General features: G+C 47.2%; 2 protein-coding genes across 2 annotated transcripts; one reads left to right on the top strand and one right to left on the bottom strand.

Annotated features, from left to right (window-relative positions):
* Window positions 1-902: 902 nt before the first annotated feature.
* PSMB1 (proteasome 20S subunit beta 1) lies at window positions 903-17,634 on the bottom strand. The gene is made up of 6 exons (XM_044241941.1): window positions 17,419-17,634; window positions 14,855-14,962; window positions 11,212-11,293; window positions 8,431-8,560; window positions 3,062-3,168; window positions 903-1,189 (listed from the first exon to the last, which is right to left on the bottom strand). Exons 1-6 carry the CDS (start codon window positions 17,529-17,531, stop codon window positions 1,004-1,006), a joined length of 726 nt encoding a protein of 241 aa, XP_044097876.1. The 5' UTR covers window positions 17,532-17,634; the 3' UTR covers window positions 903-1,003.
* LOC122896638 (translation initiation factor IF-2-like) lies at window positions 17,614-19,867 on the top strand. The gene is made up of 4 exons (XM_044234731.1): window positions 17,614-17,801; window positions 18,022-18,423; window positions 18,680-19,365; window positions 19,553-19,867. The coding sequence occupies exons 1-4, from the start codon at window positions 17,614-17,616 to the stop codon at window positions 19,591-19,593; spliced, it is 1,317 nt and encodes a 438-aa protein (XP_044090666.1). The 3' UTR covers window positions 19,594-19,867.
* The last annotated feature ends 5,791 nt before the right edge of the window (window positions 19,868-25,658 follow it).

Here is a 25,658-nt window from a genome sequence, read left to right as displayed (position 1 = left end):
TTCAGACTGCTTAGCAACTCCACGGATCGGAAATTTTAAGACATTCCATTCGCATTCATTAATAAAACTGAGATGGCTTTGAAGTCGAAAGTGGTAATACTCCACGCTTTAAGGTAAGCTGGGTGGACTAAATTCCAAAAACCCTCTTTGTCACAAGGGCTTGTCATCATGCAGTGAGCAGCTGACCGGGAGAGTCCTCTTTTCCAGAAAAATTTCTTGCTCATAAATGGAACCAAAAGGGGCTCCTGCGTGGCTCAGTCAGTCAAGCGTCTGCCTTCAACTCAGGTCATGGTCTCAGGGTCCTGGGATCGAGCCCCGCATCGGGCTCCCTGCTCAGCGGGGAGCCTGCTTCTCTCTCTCTCCCCGTGCTTGTCCTCTATTCGTCTCTCTCTCAAATAAAACCTTTGGAAAAATAAATAGGAGGGAAAAACTGACAGGACCTGTTTGTTTTTTCATCTTTTAAACACAAAAACCGGGGTGCCTGGCTGGATCAGTCAGTGGAGTATGTAACTCCTGATCTTGGGGTCATGAGTTTGAGCCCCACATTGGACGTAGAGCTTGTTAAAAAAAAAAAAATCTAAAAATTAAAAAAGGATTAAAATACAAAAATAGCTCTGAAGACAGAGAAACAGGAAAAGCAGAGAAAGAAAGGAAGGGGCGCCTGAGTGGCTCAGTTGACAGATGACTGCCTTTGGCGCAGGTCATGGTCCCAGGGTCCTGGGATCGAGCCCATATCAGGCTCCCTGCTCAGCGGGGGTCTGCTTCTCTCCTTCCCCTAGCTCATGCTGTCACTCACTCGCTCTCTTTCAAACAAATAAAATCTTTGAAAAAGGAAACGTAAGGAAAAAAGAAGTTCTACTTTCTAGATCTATCCTGCTTAGAGACCACAAGTTACAACAAACTGCTTACTTCAGCCTTTATTTTTTAATAAAGCACATTAGTCCAACAGTTCCAAGATACAAAATTCGCCAGTTCTGCAGTGATAAGGATAACAGCACAGAAATCAATCCTTCCTCAGGGGAACGGTCTCCTCCCTGATGCCCTCCTTGGTCACAATGCAGATTCTGAGCGCGTCCCCGGTGTACACGTCCCTCTCAGCCGCAGACACGAAGACGTCTTTCACGAGCCGCATGGCTCTGTCCAAAGACAGTGGGACATGCTCCACGTTCTGCATGTTCTTGAAACCAACCTGGTGGGACAGGAAAGGTGGCTGAGTCCTCACATGACAATATGAATGCCTTCAAGTATCTGAGGATTCGCAACGAACAGATCACACAAACCTGGTATGTCTGCGAGCTGAAAAGCCACGACACCTGACACATTCACTAAGACAGAGCTCCTGCTCCTGAGGAGCACACACAGCCTAGAGAGGACATACGAAAGCAGAGCTGCCGACCACAGTGGGCTCCCAGCAAGAAGGAAAAAGAGCCAGGAGAGCCGGAGCTGCCGTAACTGCGTCGCCTGAAGGGAAAGGCTTTGGCAGAAGACACTTGGGTGTAGGCGCGTGAAGGGTGAGCCACAGTCAGAGGGGAGGGACACTGCAGACCCAAGGCCTGGTGATGGGGCAGGCACACCACACTGGAGGTCCGGGTGTAAAGAAGAGTGGCAGATGAGGCAGAGAAGCAATATACACAAGTGTCTGCACATCTGTAATCTACTTCAGAAACACAAGGAAGGAAGCTTGGAGGCAAAAGGATGCTGGGAAATGCAGGCCTCAATTTAGGCAACAGTAACAGAAAAGGGGTAAATTAAAAAATGTACTTTGAAGTTAGAATACAACATTAGGTGACAGAAAAATGGTGAATATGGGGAGAAATATATTTTTTTAATCTTTAAAAAAAAATTAACATATAATTTATTATTTGTCCCAGGGGTACAGGTCTGTGAATCATCAGGCAAACACAATTCACAGCACTCACCATACCACGTACCGTCCCCAATATCCCTCACCCAGCCTCCCCATCCCTACCCCCAAAGCCCCTCCGGCAACCCTCAGTTTCCTGAGATTAAGAGTCTTACGGTTTGTCTCCCTCCCGATCCCACCTTGTTTCATTTCTTCCTTCCCTACCCCCCACAACCCCCCACCTGCCTCTCAAATTCCTCAGATCAGAGAAATCATAGGATAGTTGTCTTTCTCTGATTGACTTATTTCACTCAGCATAATACTCTCTAGTTCCATCCACGTTGTCCCAAATGGCAAGATTTCATTTCTTTTGATGGCTGCATAGTATTCCATTGTGTATATATACATCTTCTTTTTTTTTTATTTTTTTAAAAAGATTTTATTTATTTATTTGTCAGAGAGAGAGGGAGCGAGAGCGAGCACAGGCAGACAGAGTGGCAGGCAGAGGCAGAGGGAGAAGCAGACTCCCTGCAGAGCAAGGAGCCCGATGTGGGACTCGATCCCAGGACGCTGGGATCATGACCTGAGCCGAAGGCAGCTGCTTAACCAACTGAGCCACCCAGGTGTCCCTATACCACATCTTCTTGATCCATTCATCTGCTGATGGACATCTGGGCTCCTTCCGTAGTTTGGCTATTGTGGACATTGCTGCTATAAACATTCGGGTGCACGTGCCCCTTCGGATCACTACGTTTGTATCTTTAGGGTAAATACCGAGTAGCGCGATTCCTGTGTTGGAAGGGTAGCTCTATTTTCAACTTTTTGAGGAACCTCCATGCTGTTTTCCAGAGTGGCTGCCCGAGCCTGCATTCCCACCAACGGTGTAGGAGGGCTCCCGGGAGAAAGGTTATTTTCAAGATCTTCAGGGAAAGGTGCCAGAGAATTGAAAACATGGAGTGACCACTAACCACTGTAGACACCAGAGCCTGGACTTCATGAGAACACAGAAGATGCTACCGCCGTGGGGCAGAAAGAGGCCACAAGATAGCCAGCCAAACAGAGACAGGAAGACTGGGGTAGGGAAAATCAGCCAAACATATTCAGCAGGGACACACAAGAAAGCCCTGATGTCTCCATTCTCCTCCGCTGGCAAACAGGAGAACGCAGAGGAAAGCACTTTGTGTCAACGTCACATGCAGCATGGATGCAGTCTCTTACCTGGTTGTCAAGCAGGGGCTGGAGCATGGCACTGGCTGAGCCTCCAGCCTTGAACGAGTCTCTCTGGTAGGACCCTACGGGGTCAAAGCTATACACGGCTCCCTTCCCTGAAAGAATAAAACAATCTCTATAGGGGTCCATCCTGACCACAATCCCAGATCACAGCAAGAATAACCCTAGTCGAAGTGGGACACCATGGGCTATGCATGTAACTAAAATTCCAGCCAAATTCAGTAAGAAGTACATCCGCTGTGATAGCCAGGGGTCTGCTCCCCTCTTCCCAGAAGGTGGTCAGAGGCACACCTGCCCATTCCTGCTTCCTGGTGGTGTTTTTGCCCCTAAAGCTCCCTGCTGTCATCAGGGGGACATCGTGGATAGCCCAGTGGCTCCCAGTACATTTGTGGTCTCGCAGGCACACTGGTTAGTCACAGCTCCTGCTCTGAGTTCTGCACCAAGCTCCTCAACAGTCCTAAGAAATGAACTAGTGTACTTCTAGCACAGACTGGAGTTAAAATTCTTCTGCTGAATGTGAACAATCACAAAGAAGATTCACTGTGTGTTTTTACTTTTTATTTACTTTTAAAGTATTTATTTGACACAGAGAGAGTGAGAGAGCACAAGCAGGGGGAGTGGCAGGCAGAGGGAGAGGGAGAAGCACGTTCCCGCTGATCCCAGGCTTGATCCCAGGACTCTGGGATCATGACCTGAGATGAAGGAATCCGCTTAATCGACTGAGCCACCCAGGCACCCCTCACTGTGTTTTTAAACTAAGCAGTAGCACACTCTTTAGCATCAACACTATTAAAAAAACTGATTCTAATAAAGGAAAAATTTCAGAAAAACACAAACACCACAGGCAAAAGTTTCTGCCTAAAACGTCATCACTCTGCTCTGTACTACTGGAGTTGATCAGTATTGCAAAAACAAAAAACAAAGCAGAACAAAACAAAACAAAACTACCAAACAAGAATCTGGATGTACACATTTTTCTTTTTTTTGGATATTTTATTCAGTGGAGAAAGAGAAGAGAGCGCACGCACAGGAGCAGGGGCGAGGGGCAGAGGGAGAAGCAGACTCCCTGCGGCGCAGGGAGCCGCTGCGGATCATGACCCAGACTAAAGGCGGCAACTTCACTGACTGAGCCACCCAGGCTCCCCTGAACGCACCCACTCTTAACAGCAATTATAGAGCACTACAAGGGGCAGAAAAATGGGCCTCTCGGACTCTCCTGAAGGGTGCATAAATTGCTATGACTTTTGAAACAGCAATCTGGCAGTAGTACCCATTTAAATGGAAAGGTACACACCCTATGACCCAGCAACAATCCCACCTGTAGATCAGATCTACCTACAGGAAGGTGTATTTTCACCAGCACAAACTGGAACGAAGAGGGAGATGGGACTGCCCCACAGCCCACAACCACAGACGATGTGGAATGAAGAGCTCTGTAATACCTCTAACACAGTCCTGTTGTTTAAAAGCATAGGAAAAACATATACACGTTTGTACAAGCACACAAAAAGTACGGGGAGATAAAAGTACGGTGGTTATCTCTGTGGGACTGGAGGCAAGAAAGGAAGGGAATCATCTTGTAGGCTTCGGTACTGAATCTGTTACCAAGCACACGTGCCACTGCCATTTTTTTAAAACAACTGTGTTTGAGGTGTGAGAAATCATGGGTCATTTACGAGGTAGGACTTAAAAATGACATATCTGATCTAGAAAACACATTACACCAGAACTTAAAACACCTTAGAAATGTGAGAGGAGGACAGCTGTCTTCCTACCCATGGGCTTGGCGGTGTGTGCTTTTTCGGAGGCAGAATTACTTACACCTCTCGGCTGAGAAGGCAGCGTCTGAGGTGCTGAGGTCGCCTAGAAGAACCTGGGGAGTGTTTTTGCTGGGATCAAGTGTGGGACAAGACGGACATCCCAGTGGCCAGTTCATTAACTTCAACACACGAAAAAGGGACAGCAAGTACAAAGCCAAAGAGTCACTCTATCTCTCAGCAGGCCAACAGGCCACAAGTGAAACGAGGCCCAGGTTTTAACCAAAGGCAGAACCAATCTCAGCAAGAGCTACACACAAAACACTGAAGGAAAAGAAGGGTGGGGTAAGTTGAAGACCAGAGCTTTGAAGACCTTCCCCCCACTTAACAAAGGCAAGAGAGACATTTGTCACATCAGAGCAGAATGGCATGAATCTTGACTATAGATAGGGTGCTTTTTCCTCACCATAATGCCCAATCTTAAAAAAGCACAACAGCTTCAATGTAAAAAATAAAGTCAAAACAAAACCTAGAAAGAAATAAACATAAACCCTAAAAGGGAGAGTCCTAACAAGGTAGGACACTCAATGTCATTAAAAAAAAAAAAAAAAAAAAAAAAAAACACCATTAGCCTGGACCATATGCAATTCAGAAAATTCTGCCATAGCTAGACACCCCCCAAAATGAAAGAGACAAAACACTCCTGGGAGGGGCGCCTGGGTGGCTCAGTGGGTTAAGCCTCTGCCTTCAACCCAAGTCATGATCTCAGGGTCCTGGGATCAAGCCCCGCATCGGGCTCTCTGCTCAGCAGGGCGTCTGCTTCCCTCTCTCTCTCTGCCTGCCTCTCTGCCTACTTGTGATCTCTCCCTGTCAAATAAATAAACAGAATCCCAAAAAAACAAAAAACAAAAACCAAAAACTCCTGGGAGGCATCCACTGCATACATTACAGAGCTGACACAGTTAGAAAGTATTCTTATGAATTTTTAAAAAGACTAATTTGCAGATAAAGAAATGAGCAAAGGTTTCAGCATCTAGGTCAGTCTCCAAAAAAATTAAAAAGGTCGATCAACACAAAAAATGCCTAACTTGAATATATATTCAAGCTATATATAAATAAACTATTACTTAACTGCATAAAGATCTTTAAAATGGGGAGCCTGGGTGGCTCAGTCGTTGAGCATCTGCCTTTGGCTCAGGTCATGATTCCAAGGTCCCAGGATTGAGCCCTGAATCAGGTTCCCTGCTTGGCGGGAAGCCTGCTTCTCCCTTCCCACTCCCCCTGCTTGTGTTCCCTCTCTTGCTATGTCTCTGTCAAATAAGTAAACAAAATCTTAATTTAAAAAAAAAAAAAAAACTTTAAAAGGTGTTAATTCTGATAGTGGTAAAGGACGCAAAAAAAAACCTCCTAGGTATTCATGCCCCAGCTACAAAGGCCTTTCTGAAGAGCAAGCCAGGGATGGCATCAACATGACAAAAATATGTATTCTCTGACCCAGCAACTGAACTTCTGGGAATTTTTCCAGGGAGGTGTAAGTAGGTAAGAAGTTTACAAAACGTAAGTACAAGAATGTTCATCACATTGTTTCTATTAAGGAAACTGCAAACAACTTAAATGACCTTCAGAGGGCTGCTAGGTGTCAGTCACTGATTCATTACGATCTTTACTCACTGGCATGAGACTGTCTCCGTGACATCCCATGTACAGACGCACGCACTACGCACTCTACTTACACAGCGCACGAGCACATGTGAGCGCCAAGACACCTGGAAGCATGCTCACCAGAAGCTAACAGAACTCCTCTCAAAGTAGAAGCCTGGCGTGATTCCTGCTCTCGTTCCTGTATCTTCTCCCACTATTCGAAACTTCTACAGTACTACTGTTTTTGTTACAGAAAAACTAAAGCCGTTTTTAACTGGGCCACGGGCGGGGGGGTGATTTTTAAAGCATGACTGTAAGTAGAGCCGTAACAGCACAGAGGTCAGAGCGGACGGCTACTGAACTGGCTATCCCGAAAGGCAGTTGCTGGATCTAGTGCCCTAAGGACAACCACTGATCTCACTGTCCTAAGTTCAGCCGTTGACCCCAGTGTCCTGAAGGGCAGACATTGACCCACCTACCCTAAAAGTCTCAATTACGAGCACTGCTCTCCTAGTCTCCTAGTCACATAAATTCCTCTAAAAAATAAGAACAAACATAAAGGATAATCAGGGCAGACCAGAGAAGATTTAAAAAGAGTTGGAGGGGAGCCTGGGTGGCTCAGTCATTAAGCATCTGTCTTTGGCTCAGGTCATGATCCCAGAGTCCTGGGATCAAGCCCCGTATCAGGCTCCCTACTCAGCCAAAGGCCTGTTTCTCTCTCTCTTGCTGTCTCTCTGTCAAATAAATAAATAAAATCTTAAAAAAAAAAAAGACAGTTGGAAATGCCTGAGAATACCACCAAAACATCAAAGAACAGAGCTTTGAACTCAAAACAGATTCAAACCCAAACCTTAGCTTTGCCTTTGCCCTTCAGTAGATGTGAGCATTCCTAAACTGGTGTGTGTCTCTCAGGAAAACTCAAAGGATATTGTCTGGCGTTCTAAAATTCAATGGCAGCTATTATTAATGTTGCTAAAACCTGACTTCATTTGACATTCAAGTCAGACATAATTTAAGCGAAAAAAAGTGTTCAGCATGTTGGGTTTGGCACGATGATCTGTGGCCAGACTACATCCATGCTTTACATTTCCTCTCAGTTTGCAGTAAGGCTGAAAGCCTCAAAACACACTGTGTCAACCTATTTTGTCTACATCTAACCCACAGTAGATAACATGACTAGAATGCTCCCGGAGGCCACATCTGGGGGCAGCTATTAAGACAGAAAGAAAACAAAGGAAAAGCCCAAGGACCAGAAGGGGCAGGAGTAAAAAGTGGATACAGGAGAGGAGAAGAACCCAACTCCTTGCCATCTAGAAATTTTCCCTCTCAGGAGATATACTTTAATATATTGTTATCAGCCAGGCATTTCTAAAACTTTTTTTCAATGCACTACAGATCTGTCCTGAGAGAGAGTGAATGGTTTCTGGAAGCAAACGAAAGTCAATCCCAATGAGACCCAGTGAAAACCATCAGGGTCCCTGCTCTGTAATACAGCTTTGTATCAAAAACAGGATGGGCATGTCAAATAACAAAGACTGATTTTCTTAGGCCCTCCAGAATGTCCTGAATACATTGAGGATACAATGTTGGAAATGCATACATTTCTTTTAAGGCACTGCTTTTTAAAAACTTAAAAGTCAAATAGTTTTGGAATGTAGAATGATAATTAGGTCAAGCTTCTTCAAACCTGTTTTCTCTCCGTAAGATTCAAATGCTAATTATCTACTACTGAACTCATGTGAGAGCTTCAGAAAATACTAGTCATTATCAGGGCTTCCGGATACAATTTGCTGATCACCTCTTTACTTTCCTTTTACCTTCAGTTTCTTATTGCTTTAATTAAGAAAAATAAAACTGTTGGGCAAGATGGTGTTTGTGGTTCTTTTCAACTCTACATGGAAACACACGTTATCTAAAAAATGCCACCCCACTCCATTTTCCAGAATGAAAGAATTCTACCTTCTTCATCCAGTCCCCCGATGATGTTGTACACGTAGTAGGGAAAGAAACGTCTTGAATAGAGGATTGTGGACAGCATGGCGGCAATCGCCCCGGTCGTCATGGTTTTGTTATTAGAATGCTTGTACATCTGCAAGTATTAACGAAAGTAACAGGCATGGAGAGGCAGGTTATATCACAGACTAGAACGAGGAACTACCAAGGTAAAGGGTGAACGCCGACCTGGTGTGAGGATGCCCATTTCTTCCGGGATCGCACAGCAATACTAGCATACCATCTGGAAGGGCTATAAAAATTTTTAAGGGAAAGAACTTTAAATCAGCCCTTAGCTATTTTCCATGCCACGTTTATCTCAGGAACTGCTCACTCAAGAGCAAATGCACACACATGAGGCTTACGTGGACCTGGGAGGAAGACTTAAGTCCAGCTCTCCTCTACCTCTGCCAGCGTCAGCAAACTAGACCCTTGGACCAAATGCAGCCCACCACCTGCTTCTGCAAAAACAGCTTTATTAGAACAGTCTCATTCATTCATTACATTTATCTACCTCTGCCTGTGCACCGCAACAGCAGAGTAAATGGCCCATAGAGCTGAAAATAATTACTCTCTGACCCTTTACAGGTCAAGTCTGCTGACCCTTGATCAGACCCAGATACAAGCCCTTCTCTTTGCAGAGCAGATACCTATGAGAACAGAAGGTGTGAGGGCGGGACCCTTACTCTGGGAAGTGCTCTTGCTCCTTAAAGCATCTACAGTGGAGAATACAAGTATCCAAAGCAAACCTTATTGTGATTTTGAATCCCAGACTTACTGGTCTTAGGGAACTCTAAATTATCCAATAGAGAAATTCTACAAAAATTACAAACATAAAATAAATTTAAGTTCACAAATTTATGAGCCACAGAACAAGCATCTCTAAAGATTCACTTAAGAACACAGCCCAAAATAATCAGTCAAAATACCAAAAAAAAAAATTGGGAAAAATAATCTTTGTTTCAAAACCAAGCATCAACACTTTAATCACCACACCATTTATGTGATAATACATGAAAGAAAAATTTCAAGGATTGTGTGATTACGTTGAATTCACTGTTCCTTGTTTATTTTATTAACACAACACTACTCTGCTAGTCATGTACTTTTGTACTTTAAGTTTCATTTACAAAATATGTACCAGGACACATATAAACATGTCCATAAATGTACATCAGGGAAGCGTTCAATGTAAAGATTTCAAATACTACTAATAAATGGTTAACTATTGAATGAAATCATGTCTACACTCCAACGAGCGATTTCAAAATGATTCAGAAACAGGTTACAAACCTGTTTTATTACAAACTCCAGTACCTATGACATCATTCGTAAGTGCATACAATCTTGTGTTACTCAAAACCAGGCAAAGACTGAACGTGACCGCCTCTGCTAACTTCTTCATGTATCAAGTGTCCTTACCATGACCTAACAGTTGGGACGCACACCCGACAGAAGTGAACCCTACTCCACCCTTGTATTTTTGCCAGTGAAGAGTATGTATTTACTAGTTACTCTCACTGATAAAACCCATTTTACTTATCTTCAGAGAAAGAGAGCATGTCCATGCACACGGGGTGGAGGGGAGGGGAGCAGCGCAGGGAGAGGGAGAAACTTAAGCAGATGCTGTTCTGAGGGCAAAGCCTGACGTGGCGCTCCACCTCACTACTCCTAGATCGTGACCTGAGCCGAAACCGAGTCAGACACTTAACCAACTGCACTACCCAGGCGCCCCTAAAATCCCATTTTAATACAGGCTACATTACTCCTAGCTACTCTCCTTGAAATGATTGGAAGTTACATACGGCTTAACATACAAAGGGCTTAATAAAAACCCAGACGTGGGCGCCTGGGGTGGCTCAGAGGGTTAGGCCTCTGCCTTCATCTCAGGTCATGGTCTCAGGGTCCTGGGATCGAGCCCCACATCCCGCTCTCTGCTCAGCCGGGAACCTGCTTCCCCCCCACCCCCGCCTGCTTCTCTGCCTGCTTGTGACCTCTCTCCCTCTTTCAAAGAAATAAATAAAATCTTTAAGAAAAAAATCGACGGGCCTCTGCTTTTATTGAAAGTCAGTATTCCTTTGTTCCTCATGCCTACCCATCTCGCACAAAAAACATGCAGGCAGTGACACTGTCAGCCCCTTCAGAATCTGCAGAACAGGTTAGAAAGGCTCATTCTCTCACTTCCTTCTCATACCACCCTTTCCTGCTGTTCTACTCCTACCCCTCAGGTATTAAAACTTTCCTAGCGGGCAGTCAACTGAAGCCTACCAAGGTGGCAGGTGAGGAGAGCCTGGGTTGTACCTCCTCATCCAAACACTCCTGCCTCGTCTATTCCTGTTCCTGCTCACGCATCCTGTTGACTAAGAATGCAATGCTGCAGAGAGAAAGCACGTCAGCTAATGGCATTCCAAACCAAGCACCTATGTAGAAGCTTGCCTCCCCCAGAGAATATTTGTTTTTGAAGATTATCTTCTGCAGAAACCCTTCCCAGGCTACCTTGAAAAGGGTAGAGAACCTTTATGTTGCAGAGATTTTAACAAAGGGAATATTCTGCAGTTTCACATTATGGTACTTTCATGTGGCTGTATGAACAGCATCATTTCGTTTTCAGAATGGGCGACATGTAGTTTCATCAGCTAACCTGGAGCTTCTCCAGCTATTCTCAACGACAGTTCTCCTGTACACTTCCAACAGTGGAAGAATTGCCATTAACTTTCCATAGCATAGACATGAAAGGAAGGCATCTACCTTTAGTCTTGCTTCAATAATCTTTGTCAAGGTAAGACAGTCTCCATGAAAACCGCTGCATCCAATGACTGTTTTGTCTGTTCTGTAAAAAGCACATTTCAAGAAACTGAGCTGGTCAGATAACAAAGTAAAACATGCCTTGGGCAATTTTAAATTTAAAACTCCTATTCCCACTACTTACCAAATGGTAATGGAACTAGTTAGCCCTTTGTTGTTGTGGGGAGGGGGTCATCGCTATATTCCCGACGCTATACTAATTACATGCAGATCAAAGACTTACAGAAGAACTAAAGAATGAGTAGCCTATAGAAAACACAGGTGATAAATCTTGGGTCGGGAACCACCTACTTAAATATGATACAACCCAATGTCCACACAGAGAAGTTTCATAAATGTGACTACACAGCAAATTAAAAAAAAATTTTTTTAAAGATTTTTATTTATTTATTTGACAGATCACAAGTAGGCAGAGAGAGAGAGAGGGAGAGAAGAGGAAGCAGGCTCCCTGATGAGCAGGGAGCCCCATGGGGGACTCGATCCCACAACTCCAGGATCATGAACTGAGCTGAAGGCAGTTGTTCAACCAACTGAGCCACCCAGGTGCCCCGCAAATTAAAATTTTTAAAAAGATTTCCTTACTTATTTGAGAGAGTGAGGGAGCGAGTGAGCAAGGAGAGGGAGGGACAGAGAGAGGGAGAAAGATGCCCTGGAAGACTCCCCACTGCGCCGTAAACCTGAGGGCTCCATCTCTTGACTGCGAGATCATGACCTGAGCAAAAACCAAGAGGTGGACACACAACCCACTGAGCCACCCAGGTACCCCTCAGATTAAAACTTATATAGAGAAAAATGATAAAGAAACAAGAAAACCTACAGTAGATATGACCAAAGTCTAATTTTAACCTTAGTCTAAAAGGGCTCCTATCAGTATCAAAAGTATTAACACACTGTATCACGGGATGTAATGTGCAGCATGATGACTAGAATTAATAGCACCGTACAAATGTTTTAAAGTTGCTGGGAACAGATCTTAAAAAGTCCCCAACAAAAGAAAAAATTCTGTAATAACATACGGTGACCGGTGTTCACTGACTTGTTGTGGTGGTCACTTTGCAGTACGCACCAATACGGAATCATTATGTTGTACACCAGAAACCACTGTATATGTCCATTACATCTCAATTAAAAAAAATGGGAAAACTGGTACAGTTACATGAGTCACATAAAAGGAAACACAAGTCACCATGAACATATGAAGACCCTTCATGTTGTTCACAAATCCAAAGCTACACAGGAGATGACTTCAATCTATTAGGCTGGTTAATAATGCCTAATGCTGGGGAGGCTGTGGAAAATGGTACTCCTAATAACTAACTGGCTAAGAGTATATATTAATTTAATATTTTAAAAGGGTCATTTGGCATATCCAGTAAAAATTTAGGTGAACACCACTTTTTTTTTTTTTTTTTTAAAGATTTTATTTATTTATTTGAGAGAGAGAGACAGTGAGAGAGAGCATGAGCGAGGAGAAGGTCAGAGAGCGAAGCAGACTCCGCATGGAGCTGGGAGCCCGATGTGGGACTCGATCCCGGGACTCCAGGATCACGCCCTGAGCCGAAGGCAGTCGTCCAACCAACTGAGCCACCCAGGCGTCCCCAAGGTGAACACCACTTTTGTCCAGTAATTCCAGTGCTAGAAATTCATCCTGTGAATATACTGATGTAAGTTTATTTGGGAAAGTATACGTGCTCTGTATAACAGAGCTCTGTAAACAAAACAAACAAAAAGCAACTTAAATGCCCACCACTGTGGAACTGATTAAATTCTGGTAGAGCCAAAGAAATTCAACCAGGTCTCAAAGACTTCTGAATTTCAGTATCAATCTATACGGAAACCTGTATCAGTATCATTAAGATAATTGCAGAAGTCACATGATAAACTCTTTCTTCCAGAGATTTATGAGGGATTCATACAAATCATACCTGTCCAGCCAGGGGAACTGACAGCTCTGGGGGCATCACCAGCATTTCCTGACCTATCGCTACAACCAGTCTCCCTGCACCGAGTTAAAGAGTCCCAATCCCCCGTAAGGCTGCAGTATCTTTAGTATCAAGATGGGTGAATAATACCAATAGAGTAGGACAAAATCTTGGAGCTTTAAGATGCTTCTCCCAAATATTCAGGTGCACATTAAAGGGAGGCGAGTATGCATGCAAAGAATGAAGACTAAATGCAGACTCGCCAGCAGGTGGGGAAGAAGCAAGTTTGGCTCTAAGTCGGCCCCAAAGGACCTGGGGTTAGGGGTACACAGGCAGCGTCAGCTCTATGTACGGCTCAGTGCCGAACAAAGATGGATGACAAGGAGAGAGGACGTTATTAACGTGCTATCCATCTACACCCGTAGTATTTCATAAAAAGAAAAAAGGACAGGTATTCTCTTCATAAACATACACGCTAAAGCAGAACATGACAAAGGTAAGCAGAACCTAGCATGACAATGGTATTTGTAAAGTTAGGTTCTTAAATTTTATCTGTGACATTTACTACTTTCAAATTATGAAACATCTTAGAAGAAATAAGGTAGCGCCCATGCACTACGAATTACAGAGAGGAGAAAGGGTTATCGAAAGACGGAAGGAGAGTGGAGGAAGGGGGCGTCTGGGCGGCTCAGTCGGTTAACCGTCTGCCTCCAGCTCAGGTCACGATCTCAGGGTCCTGGGATAGAGTGCTGTGTTGGGCTCCCTGCTCGGCAGGGAGCCCGCTTCTCCCTCTGCCCCCTGTGCATGTTCTTTCTCGTGCATGCATGCGCACTATCTCAAAGTCTCATAGAGGAAAAAAAAAAGAGCACATGAAGAGGACTGGGAAGATGAGGACAACATTGTTCTTTAGGATAGGGTGTAGGCTGGGCCTGGACCAGGAAAGAAGACAGAACCCTCTTCTTTACCTACTCATAACACAGGGCCCGATCCAAAGGACTTGAACCCCATCAATCCATTCCTATTACAATTCAGGGTTAATAGGCTCTTGTGGACTAACTTAGGAATTAACCACCATTTGTAACTGTTTCCAAAAATGTGAACTACAAACCAACGCCCATCAGTGCATATTTCATTTTCATGGTTTAGAAAAAATATAGCTAGCCCATTAAGACTGTGGCTCACAGATATAGCTGCTTAGATTCTGGCTAAATGTTCTGGTTAAACAAAAAAAAAGTGGGAGATTAAAAAAACATGCAATGGGTTGACACATAAAAGAATGCAAAGCTATGTGTTAACGTAACTCTACGAAATGTTAGCAATAAGGACCACGTGACAGCACACAGGTGTTCGCTATAAAACTCTTTCACCTTTGTTGTATATTTGAAAAACTTTATGTTAAAATGTTAAGATAAGAATATTTCCTGCAAAAAAAAGAAAGAAAGAAAGAAAGAGTATATCCTGCAGGTACAACAAATACCATGAAGACCACACACTGAATTATTAAGAAATACTAGTTTAGAAAGCAATTTTCTAACAAAAATGCAAACTAAGCTCTAAATACGCAATCTAAAATCTCATGAAATAAACTGTTTAGAAGTGGAATCTCTTACAGCAGTACACCACCACAAGGCATTGGGAAATGCATCCCTAGAATATTTACTTACAATTTGTAACACTTGGGGCTATCCCGGGTGTGAATCGAATACCCTTCACTCAATCGAGTGTCAGAAGCAACAATCGAAAAATCTTCTCCAGCGATTGCCAATACAGTACTGCGGGGGGTGGGGGTGGAGAGACACAAAAATTAATGAATATTTGTGGATGATTAATAGCACCTCTCTCTAGAGGACAGTTACCTGTAGCATATATTGGAATAAAACCCATGAGATTTGAGCAAGAGCAGGACTCAGATGAAAGATGAAACAGCAGAGGGAAAAGACCCCTTCCTATGAGTCATCTGGGAAAGAAAAATTTAAGTATTCCCTGAAAAACACACGCCTAAATCAGAGCAGAAGTCACTTAACAGAAGGTAACAGAAAAACCACTGGCTTATCATAACCTCATCAATACATAACAACATCAAAGACATTAAGTACTGACCTTGTGCAAGATACTGATATCACAAAACTGGACCCTAATCCTGCCCAAGGGATGAGGGACAGACAGTGGTACCACAACAAAAGCCCTCTGAGCTGAAAGAAGGGCTCAGTGTTTTTCATTTCTTTACATCCAAGCTCTTAGTAAACAGCATCTGTTGGAAATGAATGAGCAAAAAACAAACCTTTCCTCTTACTGCTGTATGATTTATGCTAACAGTTTACGGAAAAGGCCTGAAGGACGAATTCCCAAAGAAGTTTATCCAGTTCTAATTCCGGATCTCTCCAGACTGTGGGTAAGCTGCTTAACATCCCAAGGCCTCCGTGTCCTCATGCACACATCAGAGATTATTACAGTAACTACCTATCAGGATCTTGCATGAATTAAAGGAGTTAATAACTGTAAAGCCCTTTTACTCGGGCCTGAAACATAACTGGTCCTCCAGGGTTAGCTGTGATTGTTGTGGCATAGGCAGGAGGAAGGCGAGTGTGATCCCTGAGATCCTTAGCTCCGGAGTTACTGGAGACCCCGCCTTGCCACTTACTGGCTCTGTGACAGCCGACGAGTTGTCCAAGTTCACAGCACCCAGCACAATGCTTCACAGAAGCCGAGCGTTCAGAAAACTGTCCCTTCCTTCCACTGAGGTGGGACCCGCACTGAAGCTCCAAGTACAAAAGGGTGGCATTCCAGATCACAGGGACAAAGAACAAAGGGAGCCAGGGAGTAACCCAAAAACTACACACAACTTATTAAGATGCTCCTTTCTCCGTGAGCTAGTGGAAGCACCTTAGGCTTATGGGAAGGGCACGCGTGTGACTTCAGAAAACCCTCAGGTTCTGGAAAGAGAACAGTTCCACACGCAGAGCTGAGTGGAGTTTTGCGAAGGCTGCTGTGACAGGAGCACTGCGTGCAACGGGCTGAAAGCGCCGTCCCAGGAGGACTGATGGAGTCGCACGGGAGCAGTGCGAACTGGAAGGAGCGGGGACACGGGAAAAACACAAACTGTGCAAGTTTTTGGAACTACCAAATGTGCCAGAAGTGGAAAAGCCAACTGTGATGGCCTGGCTAAGCAGGACGATGGCATTCGTGTGAGTGCACGGAAGGGGGCTGAGGAATAATGAGCCTGATTTTGGTTCTGGCGACCTGGATCACGGCGACAGCGAAAATCGAGGGAGAAAGGTTCCAGCTAAGAAGCCCCAAAGGAAAAAATAAGTAAACAAACAAGAAGCCCAAGAGGAGGGACTCGTGAGAGGCTGAACCGGAGAGACGCGTTCGGGAGTCCTCCTCCCACGGCGAGAGGAGCCGGTTCCGCGGCTGAACCAGCTGCTCTGCAGGGACCGGGCGCAGCTACCGGAGAGCGGCAACGGGGACTGCGCACCCCGTCCCCGCAGCGTCTCTGCCGGATCCGCCCGCGCGGGCAATGCGGTCCGGCTGCGGGAAGCTGCACGGCACCGCGCTCCAGGGGCAGCAACAAGGCTAAACGAGAGCCGCCCCGGGTCTCTGCAGCACAGCGGCGGTCCGCGTTCAAGTCCGACCCGTCCGGACACGACTGACCCCTGGCCGTCGCCAAGAACCGGGTCCGCCCGAACCGGGGGGGAAGCGACGGACGGTGCCTCGAGCGCCGCCTCCCGCCGGTCGCCCCGCGCCCCCGTGCGCCGCGAAGGAAGCACCAGCGTGAAGCCGCCGGTGCAGACGGACAACTGGAGGGCGGCGCGCATCCGAGGGGGTCGCTCCGCTCCCTCCTCCCCCGAAGCGAGCGGACTCTCGGACGCAGGCACCGAGCCTTCACGTAAAACGCCGAGCGAGGTTCCGCTGGCGACGCGCCCACGACCAGCGCGTCCCGACGCTGACCCATCGGCCCCCAGGAGCACCGGCGGCCCCCCCGCGGCCTCGCCGTCCGGCCGGAGCCCCGCTCAGACCGCGAGGAGAGCCTCGGGGTCCCAGCCGGGCCTCCACTTCTGTCTACGGCCTCGCGGCGACACGAGCGACCGGCCGGTAAGGCGAAGCACGCAAGGCCGCAGCCGCGCCCGCGGCGCAGGGAGAGGGGGGCCGGCGGGGCAGCGCGGGTGCCGCCAAGGCCGCCGACAGCCCGTAGCAGGGACGGGGTTAAGCGAGGCTCTCGGGCCGTTACCCTCCGTTGAAAGCGTAGGGCGAGAAGCGCAGCTGCACGGGGCCCGCGGCGCTGGGGGGCTCCATCGCCGGGTCTCGGCCGGGTCCCCAGCACCCTACGGCGGTCGACAGCATCGCACGGCGGGGGCGGCTCCCACGGCTCCGGCGGTGGCTCCCGCGGCGGCTCCCGCGACAACGGCTGCTGTCTCACGGCGAGATGGCGCCTGGCCGGAAGTCCCGTCACTTCCGGCTCCGGCGGCTCCCGCGGTCTCACGGCGAGAGGGCGCCCGGCCGGAAGTCCCCTCACTTCCGGCTCCGGCGGCGGCTCCCGCGGTCTCACGGCGAGAGGGCGCCCGGCCGGAAGTCCCCTCACTTCCGGCTCCGACGGCGCTCCTACCGGCCGCTGTATCTCGCGGCTGTCGTTGCTCCCGTGGAGAGCCAGGCGCCCCGTCTCCCGAGGAGGCCGCCAGATTTCTTTTTTCTCCCTAAGCAAGGTTTTCCTTTCCCAAGAAAACATTGGAATTCACGCCTGATGGACAAAAGTTTCAAAGTCTGACCATACAAGAAAATTGGCTGGACTGTGGAAGCTCGACTACTCTGTGGGCGTTGCCCGGCCCCGCTGCAGAAGCGGTCCCGGCGCGGGCTGGAGCCTCGGCACAGCACGGGCGCGGGAGAGTGGGGGCGGCCCGGCTTCCCCGGTTCGGAGCGGCCGGGTGTGTCCCCGCCCCGAAAGCCGGCTGACAGCCTGGCGGGAGGGAGATTTCCGCGCTTGCGCAGCGGAACGCGCGTCCGGTCTCGGCGCGCCGCGAGGCCGGGCTGTGGGGGCGGGGCTCGGATCCCGGACCCCCTGCGAGTCGGGTCTCTGCGGTGCCGCCCTGCGCGACCGTGGACCGGGCCTTGAAGACGCGCGCGAGCAGGCGGTTGGCTCGTGCGGGACGGCCCCGCGGACACGCGCGCAGCCCGGGGCCGCGGAAGCGTTTGGGGGAGCTTCCGGGGAAGTTCCCGCAGGTTTCACGGCGAGCGGAGGGTGAGGCCGGGCCTCCGCGGTCGGTTCCGGACGGGAGATTCAGCGGGTTCTGTGCGGGACGCAGCGCGCGCTCTTCCCCGGGGGGGTTCCCGGCCCGCTCGCGTGCGGGGCTCCCGCGGGGTCTGCGTGTGTTGGCGTCCCGCGGGGGCAGACGGACGCGGGTGCGGGCGGCGGCGCGGTGAACGCGAGGAGGAGGACGGCGGCTGCGCTGGACACGGCCTGGCCCGCGGGCGACCGGCGCCGCATTCCGCGCGAGGACCCTCCGGGCGCCGCAGTCCGGTGTTCGAGCGAGCGGGGCGCCTCGGTCCGGAAGCCGGGGCCGGAGCCCTGCACCGCGGTGCGGCGGGGGCGGCGGCGTCGAGTCTGCGCGAACCGGAACCTGCCGGGACCGCGGCCCTGTCCTCGCGGACGAGCGGCCCCGAGCTCCCCGAGCCGCGGGCCGGGCGGAAGCCGTGCAGTCGGCGCTGGGACGGGAGCCCGCCTTCGGCCCAGGGGGCTCGGGGGTAAAGCGGACTTTCCAGTCAGCGCTCATCCCTTTGTTTCCTCCGCGCCCGACGTGGGGCCCGCCGAGGGCTCCTGGGTACCGGCTCTCCGAGCCAGGGGCAGCCGGACCTGGGCTTCGGGACCGACTTGCTGAGCCCATGCCCCGGTGGCGTCCAGATTGCCCTGGGGAGTCCCGGGGCAGAGCAGCTTGGCCTGGCGTGCGCCGTGGCTTCCTTGGAGGTGTCCCGGGTGGGAACCTGGAGGACCGCGGGAGGCGGCTCGCGGCTCGCTGGGGTCGGGCAGGGTGTCTGAGGGAGCCGCCCCCGCAACCGAGGACCCCGTTTCTGCCTCAGCCAGACTCCTTGCTGATGCCCCGGGGACGCTGGCTGCCGACTTCGGTTTTTGTCCTGGGTGGAGAGGGAAGGAGCCCGTGGGGAGGCGGACAGACTTGGGGGCCAGGTAAGTCCGTCGGAAGGCGGGCCGAATGGGAAATTCCATCCCAGCCCACTAAACAGCCCCCTGGGCCGAATTCTGAGTGTAGCCGGGGAGCTGGGACCGTGGAAAAGATGACCTTTTACTGTAACGCAGTTTGGCTCATGTACAGGTGACCCTAAGTGGCTCCTTTGGATTCCTTCCTCCCATTCAGGTGCCTCCCAATTAGGGATCTTGGTTTGGTTCCGTCGGTGAAACTCCAGCTTTGGGGAGGAAACAGAAACGAAGAAGCATTCAGTTAATTGGCGAAGCCAACTTCTAGAGCGGGGCCAATGCGGACAGGTACTCCGGCTCATTTAGTCACAGTTCTGTTCTGTGTTCTTTCTGAACTTTTGCCCAGGAAGATGAGGGATATTACTTCTGTTCCCCAAGAAGGTCCACGAGGGTATATTCTAACTTTTTTTATTATTTCTTAAAGATTTGATGCATTTATATGAGAGAGTGTGTGTGCACGCATGCGGACACACACACACACACACATACACACACGCAGGGGGAGGGGCAGAGGGAGAGGGTGAAATAGACTCCCTGCTGAGCAGGACGCTAGACTCCGGGACCCTAACATCCTGACCTGAGCCCCAGGCAGCCATTTTTTTAAAATTTTAAACTATTTTTCTAAGATTTTATGTATTTATATGACAGAGATCAGAAATGGGCAGAGGGAGGCAGAGAGAGACGGGAAAGCAGGCCCCTGCTGAGCAAAGAGCCTGATGTGGGGCTCGATCCTCGGACCCTGAGATCATGACCTGAGCCAAAGGCCTGAGCCAAATGCAGAGGCTTAACCCACTGAACCACCCAGGTGCCCCCAAGGCAGCCATTTAACCTTTAACTAACCAACCCAGGCGTCCCACGAGGACGTTTAAAACATCCACGAGGATGTTTTAAATAAATGATGCAGCAAGCTGAAAATCAACCAGAGGGAAAAAACCTGTTTTGCAGAGAGACCCAGAGACAGACAGGGGTGGGTGGGGAATGTTACTGGAAGCTTTGAATCTGCTCCAGGCCTTTGTGGTGGTGCCCTTGCACCTCTGCTTCCACCTCCTGCTCCTTCTGTTTCTGCACCACCAGGGAGGGGCTCTGCTCACACAGCTTCTCCACCGTGCTGGGTGCTTGCCTGAGCCACAGGCTTCTGCTGCTCCTCCTCCTCCCCTCATTATCAAGGAGTGCAAAGCACCCCGAGGCTGGGCCCCTCCTTAACGTGTTCAGGATAAAGCACCTCCCAAATTAACATGAAGAGACCCCAGGGGCTCCCTGGGCTTGAACTGAGCTAACCTCAGACCCCACAGGTAAAAAGTGACAGTGGGGAACAAATCAGTGGTCTTTTAGTGGATGCAAGTGTGACGTGTCCAGTATTAAAGCTAATTCAGTGCTGTTGGTTTAATTAAAATAAACATGTTTTTAGAGTTATCTGCATGGAATACAATACATTAGCTTTTATTCTACCTGAGTTTATTAATTAAAATCATTTTGTATCTGTTGCATTGTCAACAAAAATGACTTAAAATGATGGTTGATTTTGTCTGTCTCATAAAGTTTTCTTAAGTAATTGTTATAAACAAGTAGGTTGAATAAATAAAAAGGCATATAGCTTTCAAAATCTTTGGCAACCTTGAACTTTTGCTAAGTTAAATGATAAATTGGGCTGAACTTATTGGATATGTAATTCTTTTCTAAATAAGATCATATACTAAAACATTATTAGATAAACAGGCTTATCTGCTTCTGGCTTCTTAATGCAGAGAAACTAAAGATACTTGGGTCTGCTAATAAATACAGTTTATACTTAATTGAAAGATTGTGCTATAATACATATGTTTTTAGAAGTTATGAAATGTATTAATAAATTTGCCCCCTGCAAAATCCTGGTGTAACAGTTCACAATTGGTTACTACTTAATTTTCACTGGAGACTAAGGTTTCTAAGAGTTAAAATTTTGCTAAGTGTAGTGAAGACTGATGGAAATAAGGAAAGCAACTCTGTATGTAGGAAAGAAAGAGATGTGTAGGAATGGTATAACAAATGAGAATGGGGGAGGGGCGCCTGGGTGGCTCAGTCAGTTAAACAAATTAGGTCATGATCTCAGGGTCCTGGAACCAAGTCCCACATCAGGCTCCCTGCTCAGCAGGGAGCCTGCTTCTCCCTCTCCCTGCTGCTCCCTCTACTTGTGCTCTCTCTCTTGCTGTCAAATGAATAAAATCTTTAAGAAAAAAAAAAAGGTAAAGTGGCAATCTCCCTGATTTCTCTTAAAAAAAAAAGAAAAAGAAAAAGAAATGAGAATGGGGCGCCTGGGTGGCTGTCATGAAGCCTTCAGCTCGGGTCATGATCCCAGTGTCCTGAGCGTCTCTCACCCTGCTCCGGGAGCCTGCTTCTCCCTCATCCTGCTGGTGCTCGCTCGCTCTCAAATAAATAAATAAATCTTAAAAAAGAGAGAAGAGAATACACTTTTCTTCAGGTAAAAGAAAGTAATTTTGTCCTAAAAGGAGACTGGTTATTTAGAAAAAAAGGCTTAGGACAAAATCTGAATGAAAAAGTTGTAGAAGGTTTGTGGAGGAAAATTTTTCAAATGGGAAAAACATAATTTTATGTGTTCTCAAAACTAAGATGGAAATGAATGGATTTTAAAAGTATACTTGTATAAGACTGAAATTCTGTTTTTCTATTAAAAAGAAAGTTTTCTGGAATTGTTGGTCAATTTTTTTTTTGTTGTTAAGATTTTTATTGATTTATTTGACAGACATCACAAGTAGGCAGAGAGAGAGGGGGAAGCAGGCTCCCCGCTGAGCAGGGAGCCTGATGCAGGACTTGATTCCAGGATCCCAGGATCATGACCTGAGCCGAAAGCAGAGGCTTTAACCCACTGAGCCACCCGGGCACCCTTGTTGGTCAGTTCTTGATAAAATACTTTCTTATACTTGATATGATAGTTACTTGATAAGAAAGTATAAACAGTTTTTTTTCTTTGTGCAGAAAACCAAAGTTTCTATGTTTTGCCTGTATCGGGTCTTTGATTACTTAAGAGAACTAAAACTTCTCAAATATTAAAGGAGCTAAGTTTTGCTAACTATATAACCTTCTGGAGACTCTCTTATTACCACCTTCGTTAAATAGTTAATCAAATATTAAGTGTTATAGGGGCGCCAGGGTGGCTCAGAGGGTTAAAGCCTCTGCTTTCAGCTCAGGTCATGATCCCAGGGTCCTGGGATCGAGCCCCGCATCGGGCTCTCTGCTCAGCAGGAGGCCTGTTTCTCTTCTCTCTCTGCCTGCCTGCCTCTCTGCCTACTTGTGATCTCTGTCAAATAAATAAATAAAATCTTTAAAATAAAAACTTAAAAAAAATTAAGTGTTATAATAATGGTCCTGTTTAGGCATGTGTTTTAGAACAACAGGTTTTTTCAGGTTTTTTAAAACAAACTTCCCTAGATTCAATTTCTAAATGAAGTCTTTTTGACTCATTAAGCTCTTTTATTTGGTATGTTAAGTTACTGATGAGCCTGGTTTGAAACATTGCTAGTTCTCTAATGTTTGCTCTTCCAAATTTAAGGAAATTTTCTCTTAGGATATCTGTGACTTATGGAAATATGATAACATATTCCTTTGTGAATAAATTTAATCATTTAACTTTTCTCCCGACTCAAACCCTCATGAATTCAGAAACTCTAAGTATTCTTTCTTTCATGACAATTAAAATTATTTGCATAAATTTGGCAAAATTCTGTTCTTCTTGTAACAGGACACCATTGGAAATATTCATTATACTACCAAGGCTTTGACTGGAATGCCATATTGGAGAGAGACATACATAGAATCAGATTTGACTAGGCAGCTTTAAGGAATTAAGGTGGACTTTGCAGAGTCATTAAAGCTCCTTGTGGATGTCAGTGGGATATCTTTTTTTTTTTTTTAAAGATTTTATTTATTGATTTGAGAGACAGACAGTGAGAGAGAGCATGAGCAAGGAGAAGGTCAGAGAGAGAAGCAGACTCCCCATGGAGCTGGGAGCCCGATGCGGGACTCGATCCCGGGACTCCAGGATCATGACCTGAGCCGAAGGCAGTCGTCCAACCAACTGAGCCACCCAGGCGCCCCGTCAGTGGGATATCTTGCATAGGAAGTCCCCAGCAGCCTTGCTAAGTGAGTCAAGAATGTCACTTCCTGGCAGGTACTGGAAACTTTAAGATATTTGGGGGACCTCAAGAAGAGGAATTCACCCAAATCTACTGGTATTATAGGCAAATCTGACACAAGTATTTGGCTTGGCTTCTGGCCTCAAGACACTATTAGAAGTTCAATCTGGGGGGCTTGGGTGACTCACTCAGCTAAGCTTCTGCCTTTGGCTCAGGACATGATCTCAGGATCCTGGGATCAAGCCCTACAGACGGCTCCCTGCTCACCAGGGAGTCTGCTTCTCCCTCACTCTCCCTCTGTGCTCTGTCAAATAAAAATCTTAAAAAAATAAAAATTAAATTTCAATCTAGAGAATCCTTATGAAAAGTTCTAGCAAAGCAAGTTTTAAAGAATTTATACAGTCAATCACTATTCTTGCTGAGCTTATGTAAATAATTAGGCCAAGGTTGTTAAAATTGGACTTGTTTTTCAAATGATTTAGTCTCAATTTGGCTATTTTTAGAAATGAGGGCGACTTTAGGAAGAAAAATTACGTTTCAATAACACACCTTCGTCGATGTGAAGTTCTAGTCCTGATTATCTTTGAGTGTTTGCGCTAGACAGTTTGAGTTAAACGTCAGAGAAATTGTCACAGTAGCTGACGTATAGACAGGCCTCATGCTTCTCTGTTGGGATAATAACAAGACCACATGGGCATATGATTACTTGAACAGCAGGAGAATGGGATGGATTCCCCAACAATTATGAAACTCAACTATCACCTTGACCAGTTCTCTGTGGTTGGGATGGCAAAACTGTTCCTTCAAAGCTGGAGCATACCCCATTCCATGGTGTTAACTATGGACTTGTGGAGACAGTGCATGGCCTAACTTTCCTTATGATAGGATTAGATGATGCACTTAGGGATACCCTTATTTCCTGGAACAGGTCCCCTCCCACTTGCCATGATTCCTCTTAATTAAGGCATTGTTAAGGCTAGGCTTCCAGCAAAGAAAGCTTCTTAATTCCCTTATCCCCTTAGCTCTATCTGTCCCAGGAGCTGTCTCTAGTGAATTAAAATTCCAAGTAGAGGCTTTAGCCAAGCATACAGTGCCGCCGTTTGGCGAACCTGTCACTCACAAATTCAGAAGGCGGCTCTCTAAAACCAAATGGTTCTTACAGATACTGACTGCAGCTCAAGGAGGACCTGTGTTTGCATTAAGAGTATTTGTGCAGGGGGCACCTGGGTGGCTCAGTGGGTTAAGCCGCTGCCTTCGGCTCAGGTCATGATCTCGGAGTCCTGGGATCGAGCCCCCCATCGGGCTCTCTGCTCAGTGGGGAGCCTGCTTCCCTCTCTCTCTCTCTCTCTCTGCCTGCCTCTCTGACTACTTGTGATCTCTACCTGTCAAATAAATAAAATCTTAAAAAAAAAAGTATCTGTGCGTATGTCCCGAATTACTAAAAAATGTAGCTGATGTCACGAAAGAGTTAAACACATCATCACCATAGATGCTCCAGCTCTAGATCCTTTTAGCAATTGGCTAAATTTAACTCCTCCTAAATGGAAATATATCCTGTAACGCATTGCTGTATTTCTTGTTCTCCTTGTCTTTGGTTGTTTCAATTTATGCAACTGTCAAGCAGGAGCTCTCTGTATTCAATACTAGCTTGGAGATGCCCTCAGTCTCCCTTAGAAATGCCAGAAACAAGACCCCACCCCCCACTCAGTAAAAGTCTTTTCTCCAAGATCCTTATGTGGTCCCCAATTAGGAGGAAGTAGCTCCAGAGGAGGACCTTCTCCTTTAATCCCAGATATGCATAGAAGAAACTGAAAGTGGGGAATTGAAGGCTCCCCTACCAGTCCAGCCACACTAGTACCCTTTGAGCTCTAGCAAGCACCCATAGTCCCTGTGAGTAATCCTTATCTGTACACCATGCAAAGATTTTATTTATTTGAGAGAGAGAGAGCAAGAGAGCACCAGCAGGGATCAGGACAGAGGGGGAAGCAGACTCCCCACTAAGCAGGGAGCCTGATGCCCACCTCGTCCCAGGACCCTGGGATCGCCACCCCGGGGGAAGGCAGACGCTTAACCGACCGAGCCACCCAGGCGCCCCACCTGCACAGAGCAGACACCGCGGAGCCATTCCCCCGGCAC

The sequence above is a fragment of the Neovison vison genome, chromosome 1, assembly GCF_020171115.1.
Source record: "Neovison vison isolate M4711 chromosome 1, ASM_NN_V1, whole genome shotgun sequence".
NCBI classification, from domain to species: domain Eukaryota; kingdom Metazoa; phylum Chordata; class Mammalia; order Carnivora; family Mustelidae; genus Neogale; species Neogale vison.
The sequence above is the reverse complement of the archived record's forward strand: the minus strand, read 5'-3'. Positions and strand labels throughout refer to the sequence as shown.